The sequence below is a fragment of the Aotus nancymaae genome, unplaced genomic scaffold (genome assembly GCF_030222135.1).
Source record: "Aotus nancymaae isolate 86718 unplaced genomic scaffold, 86718_ANA_hifiasm-v0.15.2.pri h1tg000003l, whole genome shotgun sequence".
NCBI lineage: Eukaryota > Metazoa > Chordata > Mammalia > Primates > Aotidae > Aotus > Aotus nancymaae.
The window spans coordinates 58,462,701-58,485,787 of NW_026988414.1; the positions used below are offsets into that span (position 1 = coordinate 58,462,701).

The 23,087-nt window shown below is 33.4% G+C and overlaps 1 protein-coding gene across 20 annotated transcripts in view; it reads left to right on the forward strand.

The window, feature by feature from the left end:
- The window catches only part of MPDZ (multiple PDZ domain crumbs cell polarity complex component), a 172,941-nt gene that overhangs the window by 46,274 nt on the left and 103,580 nt on the right, over positions 1–23,087 (forward strand). For all 20 annotated transcript variants that reach the window (XM_064381629.1, XM_064381589.1, XM_021675929.2 and 17 more), the window contains exons 4-10: positions 12,602–12,811; positions 13,486–13,625; positions 14,769–14,982; positions 15,709–15,837; positions 17,427–17,636; positions 20,228–20,342; positions 20,654–20,742. In XM_064381629.1, coding sequence (XP_064237699.1) covers positions 12,602–12,811; positions 13,486–13,625; positions 14,769–14,982; positions 15,709–15,837; positions 17,427–17,636; positions 20,228–20,342; positions 20,654–20,742 — 1,107 coding nt within the window. The remainder of the gene's footprint in view (positions 1–12,601; positions 12,812–13,485; positions 13,626–14,768; positions 14,983–15,708; positions 15,838–17,426; positions 17,637–20,227; positions 20,343–20,653; positions 20,743–23,087) is intronic.

Genomic DNA, 23,087 nt, shown 5'->3' on the forward strand with positions numbered 1-23,087 from the left:
AAATCAAAATTCGGAAATGTTTTAAATATTTATTTAAAAATCACAGTAGTAAAACCATTGCATGTTTAAAAATTAATGAGAAGAGTGGCATTATTTTATATTTTTGCACATATCTTTAATGTGTGGCTTAATAGAAGAATACTAGATTTTCATCTGCTTCTGCATTTAATCTGTTTGGATTTGCTGTTTTAGTTGATGTTTATGAAGAAAATCTGGCCTCACAGATATGTAAACTGGGAAAGGGAGGGGTATAGCTTTTTCAGATAATTGTGGTATCCTTCTTTGGTAATGCATCAACATTTGTGGTGGTTTCTTAAAGATTAGTTGCACCGTTGAAGCACCATCATTGTCTGGGGTAAATACCCAGCGTTCATCGTCTTGCACCAAGAAAATTAAGGGCACGGACACATATGGGTGGGTTAAGAAATGGAAAGTTTAATATGCAGGAGAAAGGAAAGAGGAGAACCGTTTCTTGCCAGAGAGAGGCATCCGAAAGCAGGGTTAAGGAGGCAGACTGCAGCAGATTTTATAGGCAGGCTTGAGGAGGGGGCATCTGATTTATGTAGGGCTCACAGATTGGTTTGACCACATGTGAGGTTTACACAGTTCAAGGGGAAGGCTGGTCATCCCACCTTAATCTTATTATGCAAGTGGACTTTCCATTTGGCCTACGTCATCTTGTCTGCTCCTTATTGTACAAGTGACTGGTAAAAAGAGAAGATAGAGCCACCATTTTGAACATGCCTAGTCCTAGGTAGTGTATTCCTATGGGCACAACTGCTAGCATTCACCTGTGCGAGCTTCCAGCTTGTTTATGTCTGCAGCTCTATTTCACAGGGTGCTCTTTGTTAGCAAGGAAAATGATTTTGGTGCTGTTTTTCTGGGAAACCTTACCGAGGACTTCTGTACCCTCACTATCTGCCTAAGTAATTCTTCTTAACTCCTATATCACTGTGAAATCTGAAACCAAATCAGTTAAGTACTTCACTCTCTACTATAGTAAAATCTATTTGTCTGTGTTGGTCTTTGAATTTTTTTTTTTTAAACTAAAGCCTAATTTATATTACATTGGTCATTTGGAAAATTTGAAAAATGGAAAAATCACATTTCACATTTCATTATATAATACCAAAAAGTTATACTTCCTGATGTCAGTTGCAGTCTTATCAACAAATTCAAGTTATAGAAAGGTGTCAGGGTCAAGATGGCAGATACAGATGTTCCAAAATTCTAATTTTCACTTGAAAGCTCAAATTTTATTAAGGGCAGCAAATAGTGTCTGTTGTTTTTCTGAAGTGACAGGCTTACTTTGTTTATTTTTGAGAAAATGTCTTTTCTGTACTCAATTTTATATAATCATAGTTTGACTTTCAGTAATTTTTCTTCAAATATGATACTTGTGAAAAAAAAGTGGCTAGGCTAGTTCAGCTTGCAACTGAAATGAAATTAGTGCTTTTCTGTGAGACAACCACTGAATTTATTATGCAGCTGAAACACTTTATACTTACCATTTTTTTTTTTCTGAGACAGCGTCTTGCTCTGTCACATAGACTGGGCTGGAGGGCAGTGGCACACTCATGGCTCAATGTACCCTTGACCTCTTGGGCTCTGGTGACCCTCCTACCTCAGCCTTCTGAGTAGCTGGAATCACAGGTGTGTGCCACTAGCCAGGCTAATTTTTTTTTTTTTCCTTTTTTTTTTCTGTGTTGATGAGCTTTTGCCACGCTGCTCAAGCTGATCTTGAACTCCTGGGCTCAAGCGATCTACCTGCCTCAGCCTCCCAAAATGCTGGGATTATAAGCATGAACCACTGCCCCTGGCCTACTTACCATTTTGAAACATGGAATATGAAAAAGACATGTACTTGAGGGTCAAGATTTAATAAAATTAACATGTTTTACTGATTTAAAACATGATTAACATGTTTTACTTGTGATTTAAAGGGTGGGGAAATAGAATATTGCTCTTTATGAGAGGCTCTGAAAGGAATTTATAGTCTTTTTTTTTTTTTTTTCCCCAGCTTACCTTGGACACCTCTAACCACCCAATAACAATAATAAAAAATAAAGATACTATCAAAAAAGATCAAACAAGTTAAAAAAAAAAAACTTCATTATTTTTGAAATTAGGATCTCAGTGGAAACCCAGGGGATAGGTAAAACATCCTGGTATGTCTTACTTCATTGTAGGAGCTAACTTTTTAAAAAAGAAAGTAAACAATTTTTTTTTGATAACAATAACGCAAAGAGTTTAAAAAAAAACTATATTTAACTTCAGGTTATTTTCCAATCTTTTTACAAGTATTATACATAAATATTTTATGAAATTTGGAGGAAATGGGAGTCAATTTTTTTTTTCTAACCTAAGTGTATTCCCAAAGGTTTTAGTGTCACTTACGCAGTCTTAAAGAAGAAGAAAACTAGTTTATAAAATACACATGGAGCCCAGCATTTAGTGCAGTATGTCCTGTGGATTGATTTTAATAAATATCTCTATATCATTTTGAGAATGAATAAGATCTTTGCAGCTTTGAATAAAAACTAAAACATAAAATAATCTGTTAACTCCTCATTCATCCATTTAAGTTGACAGCATTATATAAAAGCTAAAGTCTATAGTTTTGTATTTGATTTTGACATTTAACAGGTTATAACAATCAGCGTTACATCAAGGTACACCTTCCCAAATAGAAGAAGGAAAAAGTCAGAGTGTAACATACTCTTTATTTCCTTAAGTTTTAAGTGCTCTTTGCCTTCTGTCTTGAGTTTATAGCTTACAGTTTAACTTTTTTAGCACAAGGGAATTTTAAGACAGACATGCATTTGTACCTATATAGGGGCAGGTGCAGAACATTTACATTTTGATTACTTAAAAATGACTGCATCAGCATTCTTAGGTTAAGGACATATTTTCTAAATTGAATATCCTATCTTTTAAATTTATCAGCAAATGATAGTGAAAGGCTACTTGAAAAATATCTGCAAATTATACTTTGTGTTCTCAACCACTATCTGTTTTGCTATTCAAGAATTCATGGCTATGAACAGAAAGGTATCTTACCTCAGTAGCTGAGTGAACTAAGCCTAGCGGAATAATTTTATACGATATTTAACACATTAGTGATTATGGAAAGCATTTTGTCACTTTAATTACTACCCCTATTACCTAGTGATGTTTAAGACATTTTAGATGCTCAGTAAATACTTGAATGAATGAAAGGAAGGTCTCATAGAAAATGTAAAATTGTGTTTGTTCTATTTGAAAATATTGTTTTCCCTTCTTATAACTTACTGCTCCATTTTGTGTCTCATTTAGTTCAGGAGCTAGGAGCTACTTTATGTCCAAAATAGTTTCGTCACATTAAGCTAATCCCCTTTGAACATGCAGTTCAGTTTCTTTAATTAGCTTTAAAAATAAGGATTATTAAATCAGACTGCTACCATCAATTACTGTGCTAGGGTTTGCCTGTTCAATAATGCATCAGAGCTGTGCTTTAATCAGTATTTCACTGAAAGATTTATGGAAGAGGAGGCCTCTCTGGGTTCCAAACTTGAAATGGAGTCCTATCATGTATAAAAAAAATTTTCTTGTGATTGTTATCATTTTAGGTGCTGTTTTTTATTGAATGATCTCAGCATCCTATCTTTGCATTTTATGGTTGAGACCAGTTCCAGAGAGTGTTTTACAGCATTTTTGATAAATTCACAAGAAAATAAGCACATTTTTTTCTCTGTAGGGAGAAAATACAAGGTGCATGATTTTAAAAAAAGTCTGCATTTCTAAGAAATGCGTCTGTTATGGCAAGTTCCCTGAAGAATGCCTTATTTCTTGCCTCTCATTAAAATAAGGTGTAACAAGTAAACAAACAAACAAAAAAATAGGAAATTGAACTAGCAATGTATTTCTGTGAGTTTTTAAACAATTTACCAAAACTAGGGTTGCAAAAGCAGTGGTCATTTTTACTTAGTAACCTAATTTAAGGTAACATATATTTTAGCTTTTAAATGATAGAGTATAATATCTATCAAATACACATAAGCATTTTGGTCATTTTATTCTTCCTGCTATACTGTGTATTGAGAGTAAGTCAAAATAACAGAATCATAAAACAGATTTTGATAATCTACCAAAAATGCTTTATGAAATAAAAGTTTGATCCTAAGCAGTCATTTTTGTAGATAGTTATACAAATACTTTTGGAAAGATTGATGGTAGATCAACTTTTAGCTTTGTTGAATTTCTTCATTGTATCATTTTTGTGTTTTGTTCATTTTTGCTCTGTTGTATGTTATTTTCTTCCTTTTCTGAGTTTGGTTTTCTTTTTTATTTTTGCTTTTTGATTTGAATGCTCAGCTCATTGATATTTCATCTTCCTTTTCTCCCCTAATATATCTAAGTCTATATATTTCTTTCTAAGCATTTCTTTAGTTGCATATCCAACAATTCTGGATGTAGTATGTAGCATATGCACTGTGTTGTATCTTTATTATCATTCAGTTCAAGATTTGTTTTAAATTCCTCTCTCCCTCTTTCCCTTCCCTCTTTCCCCCTCCTCTCCCTTCCCTCTTCTCTCCCCCTCCCCTCCCCTCCTCTCCTCTCCTCTCCCCTCCCCCTCTTTCACTCTGTCTCTCAGACTAGAGTGTAATGGCATCATCTTAGCTTAATGCAGCCTCAACCTTGCTGGGCTCAAGTGATCCTCCCACCTTAACGCCCCAAGTAGCTGGGACTACAGGCTAGGACCACCATGCCTGGCTAATTTTTTTTTTTTTTTTTTTGTTTGGTAGAGTTGAGGTCTCAGTTTGTTGCCCAAGCTGTTGTCAAATTTCTGGGCTTAAGCAGTCTTCTTGCCTTGACCTCCCAAGTGCTAGGATTACAGGTATGAGTCACCATGCCTAGACTTAATTTTTCATTGTCACTTCTTTGACTCGTGGCTTACTTAGAAATGTATTGCTTAATTGACCACATTTTTTAGTTTTGTTATCTTTCTGTTGTTGATTTCCAACTTAATTCCACTGTAATGAGAGAATATCATCTGTATGATATCAGTTCCTAGATTTATTGAGACTGTTTAAATAGAACTATAGTTTATTTAGATAAATACTTCTTAGACTCTTGAAAAAAGTATGTATTCAGCAGTTGTTGAGTGCAATATGTAAATGTCAGTTAGGTCAACATTATCTAGAATGTTGTTCGGATCTTCTGTATCTTCATTGATTTATTCTATCAGTTACTGAGAGAGGTGTATTATAATCTCTAGTAATAATTTTGGATTTGTCTGTTTCACATTTGGCATTCTGAGTTATTTTGCCCTACATGTTTTGAGATTATATTTTTGTTACTAAGTTTGTTCGATATTTCTACTGAATTGATTCTTTATAAATTGTTTCTCTTTATCTCTAGTAATGCCTCTTGCCTTAAAGTCCACTTGTCTGATATTAGTGTGGCTGTACCAGGTTTCTTTTGGTTATTGTATGCATGGTATATCTTTTTTTCATCTCTTTACTTGCATTTTTTCCTTAATTTGCATCTTTGGTAAATAGCATATGTTTGGTTTTGTTTGTAATCTAGTCTGACAATTTAAACTAAGAGACTAAAATTTAACCTGTTCATATTTAATGTAATCATTGAGAAATTTCTGTTTAAGCCTATCATCTTTTTGTCTTTTATATTAATTTTTGTCTTTTTTGTAACAAATATTTTTATTTCATTTTCTCTTTCTGTTAACTGTTTATACTTTATTTTATTATTATTTTAGTGGTTACCCTGAAGATTATAGCATGTATCCTTGACTTATTTGAGTCAATGTTTAAATAAATTTTTATTTTGAAATACTTACAGACTCAAAGAAATTTTAAAATATAGAGAGGTCCTGTACATATCACCAACTTTCTTGCCAAGGGTTGTATCTTAATAATTACAATAAAATATCAAAACCAAGAAACTGACATTGGGTACAATATATGTAAATTTTTTCAATTTGTGTCATTTTTGTTTTTACCTATATAGATTTACCTAGCTATCCCCACAATTAAGATCAGATCTGTTTTATCACCACAGAGATCTCCCTTATTCTACTCTTTTATAGTCATACTTAACCCCTTTCCCACATTAATAGTCCCTGGCAACCTTTAATTCATTTTTCATCTCTGTGGTTTTGTCATTTCAAGAATGTTATAAAAATAAAATCATAATGTATGTGACCTTTAGAGATTGGCTTGTTTTCATGCAGCATAATGCTCTTGATATCTTAAAGTTGTGTATATTAATATTTTTCCTTTTTTTTATTCTTCAGTAGTATTTTATGGTATTGGATGTAGCTATTAAGGGCTATTTTGTTTTCAGGTTTTTACTATTATATATAAGCTTCTGTGAGCAATTGTGTATGGATTTTGTGTGGACCTAGGTTTTTATTTCTCTACAACAAATACCCAGGAGTGCAGTTGCTAGGTTTTATGGTAATTGCATGTCTAGTTGTTTTTAGAAACTGCCAAACTATTTTTCAGTGGGGTGTACCATTTTACATTTCCACCAGCAGTGTATGAGCAATCCAGCTTCTCTATATCCTCACCATTCTGATGGGTATGTAGTAATATCTCTTTGTGATTTTAGTTTGCAATTTCTTTAATGGCTAATGATGTTAAACTTCTTTTATGTACTTATTTGCCAGCCATATTTTCTCTTTGATGAAATATCTCTCTGTTTTTTGCTCATATTCTAATTGGGGTTTTTTACCTGTTGAATTTTGAGTTTCTTTAAATATTCTAGATATGAGTCATATGTCAGATATATGTATTCTTGACTTATTTGATTCTACTTTAATTAGTAATTTCCAAAAAATTCAAGAAACTTAAAACATTTCAACTTTGGTTACTCTGCTCTTACTTTTTGTGTAATTGTACGTTCTTTAATTACACATACATTTAAAGCTCCATAAGTTTAGATTATTTATTGTTTTAAGGAATTCTTACTGCTTTACATTTTTAAACCCCTTTTTGTATTCTAATATTTTCTGCTTAGGGATATTCTATCTAATTTTTTTTCTGCCCAAGATTTTATTTTGGTATTTCTTTTGTACAAATCTAAGGTAACTGTGTGTGGGGTATGTTTGTGTTTGTGTGTGTGTATCTGTGGTGTGTGGTGTGAAAAATCCAGGTTGTCAAGTATTTTTATCTTTTTGTTTTTTAATCATCTTGTTAACATCTGGCTTTCATTGTTTTTCTTGAGAAGTCAGCTGTTGGTCTTATTCTTCTTTGAAGATCAGATGCCTTTTTCTCTAGTGGCTTTTAAGATTTTCTTTCTGGCTTTTAGCTGTTTTGCTATGATATACCATGCTAGTCAGCCTCTAAGATGGGCAGTATTTTCTTCCTTCTGACATTCATGCTCCTGTATAGTCCCTTCTTCTTTGGTGTGGGTTGAATGTACTGCTTTGCTTTGTATCAATAGAGTATGGCAGAAGTGTTGGTTTCTTTTTGATACCTGCAAAGTGTGTGTGTGTGTGTGTGTTTTAATAGCTTCTATATACAGTTTTAATTGTTCTCAGTGGAAAGGTTACTCTGATACAGTTATTCACACAGAGTGACCTTAATTGTATGTAGAACTAAAGATAAATTATGTTTTCTTGGATGCTGTTCTAGAAGCAGCTCTCCTAGAACACCTGCAAATGAGGTACTTGCTAAGAAGATGCTGTCCATTCCTTCTGGAAGGCATATTGAGTGATACCTGGGGCACTAAACACTTGTCTATTCAGACATTCTCTAGTTTGTGTCCTTCAATAGCTTGTACCAGCTAAATGTGCATTTGTCAAAAAGTCATTTTTAAAGCTGTTTGTGCCAATTGTATTTATTTTATAATTGCATGACTTTATTATATAATGTAAAAATTTATGATGTGAATTTATTTTTCTATGAAAATGTATTTAAATTATTTTGAAAAACTGTATAGGTGACTTGACAAAACACTTGTTGGTGAAATTGTTAGTTATGTTTGATCAAACTGTAAAACATATTTATGATAAAAGATATTTAAGATTATGAAATGTGTTACAGGCTGAGGATCCTGCACACCAAGATCTAATGGCAATGGTATGTTTGCATAGAAAAAAGTATTTGGACTTATGCTATGGTAAGCCAGACTGAATAAGTTACATGTATGAACAAATTCTATATACAAATGAATATACCTGTGTTTTCAGTTAAAGTAAGGTACATATTTTTTCTTTGTTATGATTTCTGCTTTATCTGCCCTTTTTAAATATGTGAACCAATATTGGTTCTGACTATATCTCGTAAGAGGACTTTTCCTATACTTTTAAATACTGAGAAGGAGTTTTAGCTTGCCCTTTCACATAGAATTTGCAAACTTCTAAATAACTTTCATAATATTTAAGTTATGCTTTAGGAAATAGCACTAATTAAAATCCATAAATTAATGTGTATTTATTTACTAAATACATAGAAACCCCTTTTAGACTGAAATGTTCAGCCAGAAGTTAAACAGAAAACATAATTATTTAGTGACTCTTGCGTATTTACTAGCAACTTCCATAAATTACACAGATTGTTTATCTGTATATAAAAATTGCCCGATATTTATGTTTTCTTTTGCTTATTTTATATTCTACAAACCAAGGGTGAGAATCAAGATCTTTTCATTAAACATTTATAGCATGACTACTATGAACAGACCTATCAAGGCAAATTAGATGCATTCCTATTCCTCAAATAGATTATAGTTCAGAAAGCCATTTTAATAAACAATTATAGCATAATCAAAGGTGCCTTTCTGCTTTTTCTTTTGAGTATAAGTTTGCCAGTTTATAAACAAGACTTTTGTATGGTGGTATAATTAAATAGTAGTTTTTAGATATGTGATTTCTATAACCTTTGCTTTTAGGTTTATGTAGACATCAAGGTCAGGGATGAAGCAGTAGGAGTCATTGACCTTCCTCAAACCTTTGACACACTAGGAGATGACAATTGATATTAAATACTTTTTTTTTTTTTTTTTTTTTTTTTTTTGAGACGGAGTTTCGCTCTTGATACCCAGGCTGGAGCGCAATGGCGCGATCTCGGCTCACCGCAATCTCCGCCTCCTGGGTTCAGGCAATTCTCCTGCCTCAGCCTCCTGAGTAGCTGGGATTACAGGCACGCGCCACCGTGCCCAGCTAATTTTTTGTATTAGTAGAGACGGGGTTTCACCATGTTGACCAAGATGGTCTCGATCTCTTGACCTCGTGATCCACCCGCCTCGGCCTCCCAAAGTGCTGGGATTACAGGCTTGAGCCACCGCGCCCGGCCTAATACTTTTATACAGTTCTCATTTTGTAATATTTTACTTGTTCCGCTCCCACCAACTTTACTCTTAGAATGCCTTTATACCTAGTCTTTCATAATATCAGAGCTTCTATTTTACCATGAATTTCTTATAGACAGACTCTCTATTCTCAGAATGTGATTTGTTAATTCTGGCTTCCACAGCATAAGTCCAAATATTTTTTCCTGTGCTAACATACCATAGCCATTAGGTCTTGGTGTGTGGGATCCTTAGCCTGTCACAAATTTCATTATGCCATCTGTTTCAACCTGCGCTGTATATCTTCTGCTGGCAGACTTTATTGAAGTTGCCATAGCTCAGGATTAAAAAAAAATCAGTCTTGGCATAAGAAACTTGCTTTTGAAAAAATAATAATTGATCATGCCTGCTAAAGATTTTAAAATAAACATTTAAAAGGATTCCCAAAAGTCTTTTCTCAACACACTGATCTCTTTTTCATTTGTCATTGTAGATAGCCAATATAATGATTAAGTTATTGGTAACTTTGGTAACTTAATGAATTTTCTGTTTTATTTTTAAGAACAGGTAACAAACTCTTATGTATAGATTTTGGTGACATATTGTAAAATATTTTGATAGCTTCTGTCAATGGATTTACCTAATGTCTGAAATTTACCTAATGTCTTTTTTCAAAACATGATATCTCAATTGTTTTGTGTATAATACAAGAACTCTATGTTTTGTGTATAATACAAAGATGATAGGAACACCATGACGAAAAAAATCTAGGTCATAAACAACTTAGGTGTATGACTGTGTAACAATTTCATAATCTATAAAATTGAGATGATATTTGAAGGGTTGTTCAGGAGACTGGATCAGAGTTAGGTCCTTAAAAAATAGATAAACATTTTTTTCTGCCCTTGTATGTTGAACATCAACTTTGTATAAGGCATTCTTCTAGAGAATGAGGGCATAATAAAAATAAAATAGTCATATTTTTCTACTGGAGGAATTTTACATTCTAGTCTGTCTCCACTGACTGGGATGAAAACTTCATGACAGCAGGGTATGGATCAGGTGGTAATGAGTGCCATGAATTAAAACAGGACACGATAAGTTCATGGAGTATAATGGTGCTATCTTGGATAGGAATGCCAAGAAAGACTTTTCTGAGGTGAGACTGGGCACACCTGAATAAAATACAGAAGCATGTGGATATTTGGGGAAGGATATAGCTGTCTGGTAGAGTGAACAGCTTGGCACTTTGAGGCACAGTGAGGCAGGGAGCACAACTGGAGCCAAGGGATAGACTGCTAGGAGATGAGATCAGAGAGTGACCCAAAAACATCATTGAAGTAAGCTTTCTGATACGTAATTATAGATAAAAAAAGTCACATTCCAGGCACCCAGCATAATTATGAAATTAGGATTGACTGCATTGCTTTATCTACTATTTAGATTTAACTTCAAACTCTTTGTAATAGGCACACACAAATAATTATAGAATCATTTCCCAAAGTGGGATGATATTTTCCATTGTTGTTACGTGTGTCATTGTACTTAGAGTTAGCCAGACAGCATGGTTTCAGGGTACAGTCCTCCAGACTCCTAGTGCTGCCCCACACCTCTGATACCAACTGCAGTGAGTTAGGGTCCAGCTACAAAGTTAAAGGTATAGGGATACACAAAACCACCCTCACTTCTGACATCAGCTGCAAGTTTGCAGGGTTCCCCTAGCCACCTTGAGGTTTCGTAATTCACTGAGAATTCTCTGAAATCTGTTATACTCATGGTTATGATCTGTTGTAGGGAAAGGATGCAGTTAAGGGTCAGCCAAAGAGATGTGTAGTGCAGATTATGGGAGGATTCCAAACTGGAAGCTTCCATTTTCCTGGGAAGGTATAACTTTGCTAGAATTGATGTGGGACAATATGTAGAGCATACAGCCATGTGTCATTAGGTGATTGCATCCTTGTACAAACATCATAGGGTATACTTACACAAACCTAAGTGGTATAGCCTACCACACAACTAGACTATTGGGTATTGCTTCTAGCCTACCAACCTGTATAGCATGCTATATGGAGTACTGTATGTAGTTGTAGCAGAATGGTAATTATCTGTGTATCTAAATATAGAAAAGGTACAGTAAAAATATGGTTAAAAGATAAAAAACGGTACATCTGTATAGGACACACTTACCATGAATGGACCCTACAGGACTGGAAGTTATTGTAGGTGAATCAGTGAATGAGTGGTGAGTGAATTTCGTGAAGGCCTAGGACATTACCATACACCACCAGATAACCAATATATTGTATGCTACTAGATAGCCAATTTAATGGTTAAGTTTTTGGTAACTTTGGTAACTTAATGAGTTTCCTGTTTTGTTTTTAAGGACAGGTAACAAACTCTGATGTATAGAGTTTATGCATAACTTAATAAATACTGTACACTTAGGCTATACTACATTTACAAAAACATTTGTTTCTTCAATAATAAATTAACCTTACCTTTTTGTAACATTTTTTGCTTTATAAAGTTTTAATTTTTTAAAACTTTTGAGTCTCATAATAGCACTTAGGTTAAAGTGCAAACACATGTAGAACTGTGTTTAACTGTGTTACAAACCCAGGAATATTACCTGATCTTGGTGTTCAAATTATTTTATTTTATTTTATTTTACTTTAAGTTCTGGGATACATTTGCAGAACATGTAGGTTTGTTACATAGGTATACATGTGTCATGGTGGTTTGTTGCACCCATCAACCTGTCATCTATATTAGGTATTTCTCCTAATGCTATCCCTCCCTTTCAGAATTTTTTATTGGGGTGTTATTTCATAGATGTGATTGGTTGATTGTCCTGCCCACATGACTAAAATCTTATTCAGAGTTTGGGCTTATATCTGTGGTCCACCATGAAGAAGAAAGATACCCCATCACTCAGGAAATTCTGATAGTTTAGAGGTTACTTCATGGGATCTGGTTACTTCATGGGATCTGGGGACAAAAAAAATGTATGTGTGGATGTATATATTTATGTGTGTGTTTTAATGAGTACCCTGAAATCGAACCCTGGAGGTAATTAATTTTTTAATTTTCCCATCTAATAAATGGTGCTGCATTGAACATTTAGTGCTGCACACACGTCTTTATTATCCTAATGTTTATTCTTGAAATAAATTTCGTAAAATAGAATTTCTGGATCAAAGGATTTGGACATTTTGAAATTTCATATGTATGTACTTATACCCTTGGGATATTTTCTATGAAATAGTTTATGGAATGTCAAAATTCTTAATAATCTCTGTATTACTCTTAGGTTAATATTGCAACTTCAGCAACTTCGAATACTGAATATGCCCACATTCCTCATCTCAGCCCAGCTGTGATTCCTACTCTGCAAAATGAACCGTTTTTATTATCCCCAAACAATGGGAATCTGGAAGCACTTACAGGATCTGGTATTCTACACATTAATGGGAAACCTGCTTGTGATGAATTTGATCAGCTTATCAAAAATATGGCCCAGGTAAGAACATTTCTTTCTGTTAGTTATTGTAATACCTGCAATAAGTTAAGAATGTGATCAAGTTGTGGATAATTTGAAGAATATAGTGATATTTATAACATCTGAAAAAATTGGAACAAAAATGAAGTCAATTTTGTGGGAGTTTAGATGGTTCAGAATTTTTCAATTACAGTTTTGTTATCACCATTTAAATTTGAGTATTATATGTCGTGTTATAGAAATTATTCTTCAGGATAAAGTGCTAACAATGACCTTGGAAAAATTTTTTTCAATTTATTTTTTTTAAACAAAGAAATGATTCTAATAAGATGACTGTTGTGAAGTCATTAGCTTTTAATTTAAGTTTTTTTTGAGATATGTCTTGCTCTGTCATCCACACTAGAGTGCAGTGTTGTGATCATAGCTCACTACAGCCCCAAACTCCTGGGCTCAAGGGATTCTCCTGCCTCAGCCTCCTGAGTATGTAGGATTATAGATGTGTGCCACCACACTCAGCTGAGTTTTATTTTATTTTTTATAGAGATGGGATCACATTATGTTGCCCAATCTGGTCTCTAACTCCTGGCTTCAAGTGATCTTCCCACCTTGGCCTCCCAAAGTGCTGGGATTACAGGCGTGAACCACCATGCATGGCCTGGCTTTTAATTTTATTTATTTCTTTGTTTTCTAAACAGGGTCGCCATGTAGAAGTTTTTGAGCTCCTCAAACCTCCATCTGGAGGCCTTGGGTTTAGTGTTGTGGGACTAAGAAGTGAAAACAGAGGAGAGCTGGGAATATTTGTGCAAGAGATTCAAGAGGGCAGTGTTGCGCATAGGTGAGATGATCACAGGATCTTCTTTTTGATACCCCATTCTGAAGGTTTTGGTCATTATGTGGGAATTTAGAAAAATAATAATAAATAGAAACAAACAAAAAATTGAACATAATAATCTGTTATTAACCAGTTTTTATAAGTCATTAACATTGTGATAAAAATAACAAGTCCTTTGAAGTGAGAGTAGCTCTTAAATATAGTCATAACTTAAGTTTTGGTAAGGAAAGAAAAATTTGAGGATAACATTATTTTCATTTTTAATTAAATGAGCTCTTATTGATTAGATTTTTAAAATTACTATACTAAAAATGATCCATAATAAATTGAGCTGCATATTATTTATATACCCAAAGCAACAATTGAGTACAGTTGTCCCTCAGTATCCATGGGAAATTGGTTCCAGGACTCCTGCAGGTAGTAACATCTGCAGATGCTCAAGTCCCTTATATAAAATAGTATAGTGTTTGTACATAACCTGTGAACATCCTCCCATATATTTCAAATCATCTTTATATAACTTATAATGCCTAACACAATGTAAATCCTCTGTAAATATTAATAGTCATACTGTATTTTAAAAATTTGTATGATTTTTTATTATTGTGTTGTTATTTTTTCTGTTTATATTTGATCCCCAGTTGGTTGAATTTATGGATGTGGAAACCATGGATATAGAGGGCCAACTCTCTATGTATATCCACTTTCATTTTTAGAAGATAGGAATATTCAAGATGTAATGTAGGTTGAATGGGTGGCTGAAATAAAGAATGCTTTTACATGGAAGGGGTTGAGTAGGAGTAGCAGTGGAATAACTTTACGAGAATTGATGACCTGAAGCCAAAGTGTATTATTTTAAAGTAGAACTGCAGGAAAAAGATTAAAAAGTGTAAGAATTCATGGGAAGAAATGCCAGATATAGGTGATGGGGAGGAAGGCAGCAAATCACACTGCCATGTGTGTACCTATGCAACAATCTTGTTCTTCACATATACCCCAAAACCTAAAATGCAATTAAAAAAAAGAAAAGAAAAAGTGTGAGAATTAAAAACAAGATTAAAAATAACTTGAACATGCATGTCCAAGAAGCTGTCATTTCCTTGAGAACTCTCAGATGTCTTTTATTCTCCTTTTCATTCTTGATAGAGATGGAAGATTGAAAGAAACTGATCAAATTCTTGCTATCAATGGACAGGCTCTTGATCAGACAATTACACATCAGCAGGCTATCAGCATCCTGCAGAAAGCCAAAGATACTGTCCAGCTAGTTATTGCCAGAGGCTCATTGCCTCAGCTTATCAGCCCAATAGTTTCCCGTTCGCCATCTGCAGCCAGCACAATTTCAGCTCACTCTAATCCGGTGAGTACCTACAATTTTCAGAAGGAACAGAACATATTTTTTGAGTTCTTTTTGGTTATCTCCAAGTTTCTAATTTGTGTAGGTTCTTTGCATTTCTTGAGTTTTTGTGTAACTATTCTTCCATCTTTCCCTAGCCTGGAATATTTGCTCTTTAAGTATGATAAAGCTTCTAGGTTCTAAAACAACTGTTACTTTTCTTTGTATAGTTTTTTTCTTTGACAGCATTCCTTAAAAATGAAAAATGTAGTCTTTTAACAAAATTGACTTTATCTGTAGACAGGTACAATCTTGATTTTGCTTTAAAAATTATACAATTATATTGTTACAGTTAGCTGTCAGTGACTTTAAGAAGTCATCTAATTTGGAATCCTGCCTCAAGGCAGGATTATGCGAAGACATTCTTAACATGTGACCTTCCTTTTTCCTTAATCTTTTTCTTTTTTTTGAGAAGTTCTACAAAAGATCTTGCAAATCAGTGTCTGTCTTTAACTGGTGAAATGAAATCATTATGTTGATACATTGATAATTTCAAGAATGATTCTATCAATAGCATTACATTCTGTTGAAAGGGAAGTATATCAAATGAAAGGGACATTGTTAGGGCTCATTTTTATGTCTGAATTTATTATTTAATATTAACCAAATAATCACAAAAATTTCTACTGTAATATAAAATGTTAGTGCTTTGCAAATTTCTACAAATTCATATATGAGCTTGCTTTGTAGGTTCACTGGCAACATGTGGAAACTATTGAATTGGTGAATGATGGATCTGGTTTGGGATTTGGCATCATAGGAGGAAAAGCAACTGGTGTGATAGTAAAAACCATTCTGCCTGGAGGAGTAGCTGATCAGGTAGGCTGCACAATAGATCTTTTATGCTAATTTATCAAATAGTATGGCCACATCTTTTACATTTTTTGTTAGAGAGAAGAAACTATGGCCTTAGATACTGCCAGAGAAACTGAGTTAGAATCTTTTGTTTTATCAAGTGTCCCTGAAGTGTTGTCTTAGACCTGGGGGAGGAATACTTTAGAAAAAGTATTAAGTTATAGTTTTAAACAATGGGCTTTAACACTTTTGAACCTCAGACTAAAGCCAAGGTTTTGGATTTGATAATTGTGGAGGTAGCTACTATTTGTTTTATAGTCATAATTCATATTGTAAACCTAGCCAGCTGTTTTATAGTCACAAGGTCTTGTGGGAAAATATACTTTATTATTCAGGCAAAAAAACAACATTCAACTTGTTCCTTTAGTGGTGGGTCACTGGTATCATCTTTGTATATGAAGCACAGCCTATTTTTTATTACTTAAGTAGTTTATTAAGGCATTACCATTTATGACATGTGACATTACAATATATGTGAGACAAGATTTAACACATTTATTATGATTTATATTTTAATTTGATGAGGCTTTCTAGTTTAAGTAACTTTTGCCTTGATTATAACTTTTTAAGAAATGAAGTGGTTGTTTGTACATGTGTTTTTGAACTTAAACTAGGAAGTCCAGTTCATCAAATATTTCCTGTATTCATAAATGAAATTCCTGTTTAATGGCAACCTTGTCAGTAGGGGTATTAACAGTAATATAACAGCAAGCAAATTTTTCTTCCTTTTAAACGTTAGCTAGCATCTAGCAGCATCAAATAAAGTGTCTCCAGTTGACGAGCATGTGATATTTACATGCTTTATCTTCAATATAGAGCTTCATTCTTCAATACTGTAGCTGTTTGCTTATCACTTTTTAAATTCAAATTTAAGTTAATTAAAAGTAAATGAAATTACAAGTTCAGTTCCTCAGTTGGACTAGCCACATTTCAAGTGCTCCATAGCTGTTGTATTGAGTAGCGCAGAAGAGTTCCATCATTGCAGAAAGTTAATGGACTATGTGTGTATGGAGGCTCATAAGACTGCTTTTCACTCCTCACATCTATCTGAATTTTCACTTCACAAGTATTGTACCTGCACATGAGTTCTTTTGGGACATTTATAATAGAAATGGCCAGGCAGAAAGTTGTGGTGTTAATATAATGCTTTCTTGTGGTTTATACCACATTTTAGGTAATATGTATTTGCATAGTGACTTCTATACAACTTTGCTTAATGGCATTTTCTTCTTTCCCTCCAAAAAATTCACAAAAAGCCATTTGGGTAGAAATCAAAGTGAAAACTTCATATGAACTCTTGATAGGTAGAAGTCAAAATGAAAAGTTTATATGAACTATTGACTTAAGGAATATTTGTGAATTTCATTTATTGCATCACTGAATGATGCTAGGATATTTCAAAAGACAGTTAAAATTATAACCACATGTTTTATGTCCTGATTGGTAACTCATATTATTGCTATTTTTTAAAATTAATCCCTTCTCCTCATTTAGGATTTATCTGATGCAGTTAAAATAATAATAGTCTAATTATTCCACATTGTTTTACTCAGCATGGGCGCTTATGCAGTGGAGACCACATTCTAAAGATTGGTGACACAGATCTAACAGGAATGAGCAGTGAGCAAGTAGCACAAGTCCTTAGGCAATGTGGAAATAGAGTTAAGTTGATGATTGCAAGAGGTGCCATAGAAGAACATACAGCACCCACCTCTTTGGGTATCACCCTTTCCTCATCTCCATCTTCTACGCCAGAGTCGAGGGTAAGTAGTTAAGAGTAGTTAATGTGAAAGTCAGAGAAATAGCAATTAGATAAACAGTGATATTTACTTATATACTAGACTTACTAATCTTCATATATTAGTGCTAAAGAATGGAACAAAATTCAAATATAGGGATGCTTTAGCACTAGTAATATTTTATTGATCAGGAACAATGCATAAAACAAATGAAAATAGGTTGTTTAAAAATGCCAGATTATTTTACATTTTTATTTAAGCAGCACATTTATGAGGATAATGGTTTAAAGTATGGATAAAAGTTTAGAAATTATTTGGTACTGATACCTAAAATGTTTAATTCTGTCTTTCTCTCAGTTAGAAGGCTCTCTGTAAAGTGGATCATAGTTCTAATCATTCTTTTTCATCAACTTTCCCTATAGTATTTTTGTTTTTGTTTTGAATGTGTGGAGGCTGAAGAGTGGGGGCAGGCTTGGTGGGCATGAATAAGGCTTACTAAAACCTTTTAGTGTTATTGTTTTAAAGTATGTCTTAGAACTCTTATCAGATTTGTAATAAGTAGTCGTTATTCTCAACCCAGTTATATAATTTTTCAAACGAAAGTTATTCTTTTGGTGTTATAACAAAACCTTTATTCATATGTATAACATTCCATCCTTGTCCTTAACTTGACATGAAAAGAGCTAGAAAATTTCAAAATTATTGGAAAGTAGTGGCTATCTCAGCAGATTTACAGGTCACAAGACTACAGAGGATAAAAACAAAATAATTTATCCAGAAATCTCTTAAATATTTAAGAAGAGAATTACACTTAGTTTCTAGATAAACCCCAAAACATCTATCTTTTGTTCTATTAAAGTTTTTTCTAAGCAGTTGCTATAAACTCTTTTTTAATATCCTAACCTCCTCCACAAGCCCTTTAAAACTTTATTAGAACACTTGTAATTTCCATGATTCTGTTGTTTTTAGGATTGAATTTGGTTGCTATTTTTTGCAAAGAGAAAGAAGTGAAGAAAGAAAGCTTGTTTATAAAAGTGTTTAAATGGCATTCTTTTGTGGTAAACAAAACATTTTATTCAGCGATATATAAATGAATGCAATACCGAAAACCACTTGATGTAATTGAAAGCTTAGAAAAATATCTGTTCTGTGCATATCATCATTTCTGAAGCTTGTGCCCCTTTTAAAACCATTCGATAGTCAAATTGGCACTCTCTAAAATAGCACTCGCATAAGTCTTATTAAAAATAGAAAACACATTTGTTTCAATTGAAGCAGATTTCATCCTGTCATTTTCTTGTAATTATCTAAACTTTAAACTTTTGCTAAGTTTGCACAGATAATTATGTGCAATGAAAAAAATAAATCAAACTTTACTGTAAAATTATATCTCATTTAAGTGGACTGTCGGAGTTTGTTTAAAGAATTTAGAAAACATCAGCTACCCCCAACCTGACTATTCATTAGGATCTGTAGCTTTTATTTTGTTGTGCTCTTCTTAGGGTTTTCTGTAGGATCTGCTGACACCATACTAATACATAGTACCAGTAGCTTATTGATGATATATTGTACTGATCAACTAATGCTTAATTTTAGGGAGACTTGCTCTCTAGTCCAACACAGAATTAATAACAACTCTGTACATTAGAGAACGCTGACATCTGAGAAACCCACTTTCAGTTACATTCAGAATGCCAATGCAGAAAGGCATATTTTCCTTATAAATAGCTTTTCATATTAAAGGCTGAATTTACAAAACAAATAAAAGTACAATTAAAAATACATCCTTGGTGTATTTCAAAATAAAACATCAGCCTCTTAATAACATATCTGCAGACAGATTAACTCATACTCATGATGTTAGAATCAACTATAAATATAAAATAGTAGCAACTAAAAGGTGGGCACTGTGGCCCCTATATTCTCTTAGGGATTGTATATAATGTGTATAATTTAAGAGCAGGGACTCTGCATAGAAATAACTGGATTTTAATTCTGCCTTTACTAGGTTGCTAGCTGTTTGTTCTTAGAAAAGTTTATGTTCCTTAGTTTCCCCAGAGAAAAATTCATATAATTATACCTACCTCATAAGCTTGGTATGAGGAATAATGAATTAAGACAGGTAGAGTCTTAATTCTGAGTTACACACAAACTGCTTGATAAATGATAGCTGGTTTAGTTGTTGTTTTTCTTTTTCCAATAGACAGTTGAGCAAACTGATATTTTCTTTCTAGATTAAGTGGCAAAGCTAGATTTGAACTTGCTGATCTGAATTAATAACATGAGTCTTTCGACAATACTGCATCCTGACTTCTTCAGAAATTAAGATAAGCCATCCCTGAAAATACAATTTCCTATTAAAAACTGTTTGATTTAAAATTTAGTATACACAAACAATAATGTATTCTCTGATAAGGGAAGGTTCAACCTTATTCTTGACATCTCTTTCTGAGCAAAAATATGATGATGTCCTATCCCTCTTTTCAGGATTGAAAGAATCATCTCTACTGTAATTCTCTGCTAGAGAACTTTGGCTTTCTTTTATCTTATCATGTGGGGTTTTTGTTTTTTTTTTACATGTTTATTTCTCATCGTATTTATTGATTTTATTTTAGGTTGATGCGTCTACTCAGAAAGGTGAAGAAAGTGAGACATTTGATGTAGAACTCACCAAAAATGTCCAAGGATTAGGAATTACCATTGCTGGTTACATTGGAGATAAAAGATTGGGTAATTTTAAGCACTAAATATTCTTTTAAACTTGTCAATTATCTCTGATATCTATCTCTTATAAAATATTGAGTCAGTATTACATGTTTCAGATTGTTGGATAAACTGGTTGAAACTTCCTTAGGAATGAGTTAGTGTAGGTGTATCATATATTTAAGACAGACAACACAATTATCTTATTCTCTAGCCTGTGTTTCTACTAGATGATATGTATTTATTCAGAATTAGAGCTTTATGTTTGGAGAATTGAAGATGGATATTCTTTGAATGTGCTTTGAACACTGTGAAAAATAACCTATTTCTAATCTTAGAACCTTCAGGAATTTTTGTAAAGAGCATTACAAAAAGCAGTGCTGTTGAGCATGATGGAAGAATCCAAATTGGAGATCAAATTATAGCAGTAAGTTACACATTTAATAATAACTTTGTTAATTTTCATGGTTGAGAATTGCATTCTCCTGGTTTACTTAGTTTTGAGAGCTACAGTTAACTGTACTAATTTAAGCCAGCTTTGGTGACTTGAGACTGTTATTGCAATTACCCTTTTTATTATTTTGTGGAAGTAAAATAGATGAATTGGATATAAGCTTTACTCGTGTTCCAAAGGGGAGACTTCTTTCTTGAGTAATTTTTGATATATCTAATTTCTGGTTGTAATGATTTTGTTACATTAATATTACACTTATTATACTTTACTTGCAGATACTCCAAAGGTAGAGATCAGATGTCATGACCTTTAGGGTACTGGAATCTGAATTAGGGATGCCTGCATTTTTTTTTTTTTTTTTTTTTTTAATCAGCAGATGATACTGTTCTTATTGGCTTTATGGCGGGGGCTTTTTTTCAGCCCTAAGAATATATAAGAATGAAAAAAAAAAGATGTAGCTTCTTTTAATTAGAGCAAGCTATTATTGTTATCATTGTAACATCAATATGTTTTAAACATATGACTATCTAAGGCAGTGTACAGAAGAGTTCAACTTTAATTTCAGTGTTCAGTTGATACTGGACTCCCCAGACTATAGCCTGAAACAGAAATTCAAGAGACTCTGCACCAAAACTTCCTGGTCAAATAAGTTATGGAAAAACTACATACAATCTAGTGTCCTGTGAATTCACAGTGCACATAGAAAAATTGAAGATAGCTGGGTGTGCTGGCTTCTTTCTGTAATCCCAACACAGGCAGACCCTATCTCTAAAATATATATGTATATATGGCTGGGCACAATGGTGTTTGCCTGTAGTCCCAGCTGCTTGGGAGGCCAAGGTGGGAGGATTTCTTAAATCTAGGAGTTCAAGGCTGTAGTGAGCACCACTACACTTCAGCCTGGGCAACAGAATGAGATCTTATCTCTAAAAAGAAAAAAAAAGAATGAGAAGTTTGTAATAGAAAAGCCTGTTTATCTGTTTTACATTAGTGTTTACTAAACTTTTTTAATTGTGAAGTCTTTATTTTTCCAAACATATTCATATTCTTTGAAAGACATCTTGAGGGTATGCTGATTTATCTTAATAGGTATTTGTTTATGCTTAAGTCTCTGTGCCCTCAGAATCTTAATAATAGTGAGAAAGTAGGATATTAAGATAGGGGAGTTCTTGTCCATAGCAATATTATTCACAATAGCCATGGCATGGAAGCAACGCAAATATCTATGAATGGATAAACAAACATGTGATATATATATGTATGTATATCCAATAGAATGTTATTCAGTCTTTAAAAAGAAGGAAAATCTTATCACATGCTTCAGCACTGGTAAACCTTGAGAACATTATGCTAAGTGAAATAAGTCAGTCACAAAAAGATAAATACTAATGATTTCACTTATTTAAAGTATCTAAAATAGATTTACAGAAACAGAAGGTAGAATGGTGGCTCCCAGAGACTGGGGAGGGGGAATGAGGGATTGTTAAATGGGTATAATGTTGCAGTTCTGCAAGATGAAAAAATTTTGGAGACTTGTTGCACAATAATGTGAATATATTTAACACTATTAAATTGTACTCTTCAAAGTGGGTAAGATGGTAAATACGTGTTTTTCTACCACTATTTTAAAAAATAGAGGAGACCTTTATCTCTCCCTTTAAGCCCATGTTGTAACTCCGTGAATCTTCTTGGGTTTTGCTCTGCGAAACTCCTGCCTACACCTGTTCACCTCTTGAAATCTACTCTAAAGATCAAGTTGTGCTTGCCACTTCATCTGACTATATGTCTGAAATGAACTCCCTCTGTGTATCTGTTTTACCATACAATGTAAATGTATTGCTATACATTTTTTGTGGGGGCTAGTGAAAGAGAGAAGGAATAGATATGGAGTCTAAATCCATATCTGATGCTGAGTTACAAATTGAAAGCATAGCTAATTTACTCTTTTCCCACTTAAGTTATCTATATTAATCAATTAGAAACCTTTTAAAAAAATCAGCTTGATTGAAATATAATTCACGTGCCATACGATTCACCCATTTAAAGTGTACAATGCAGTAGCTTTTAGTATATTCACAGAATTGTGCATTCATCGCCACAGTGAATTTTAGAACATTTTCAGTACCCTAAAAACATTTTCAGTGTCCTGTAGCAGTCACTTTCTCCCCCATTCTCCAAGTCCTAGGCAACCACCAATCTACTTTCTGTCTCTATGGATTTGCCTATTCTGGGTATTTCATGTAAATGGAATAATACAAAATGTGGTTCTTTGTGGCTGACTCCTTTCACTTAGCATAATGCTTTCAAGTTTCATCTGT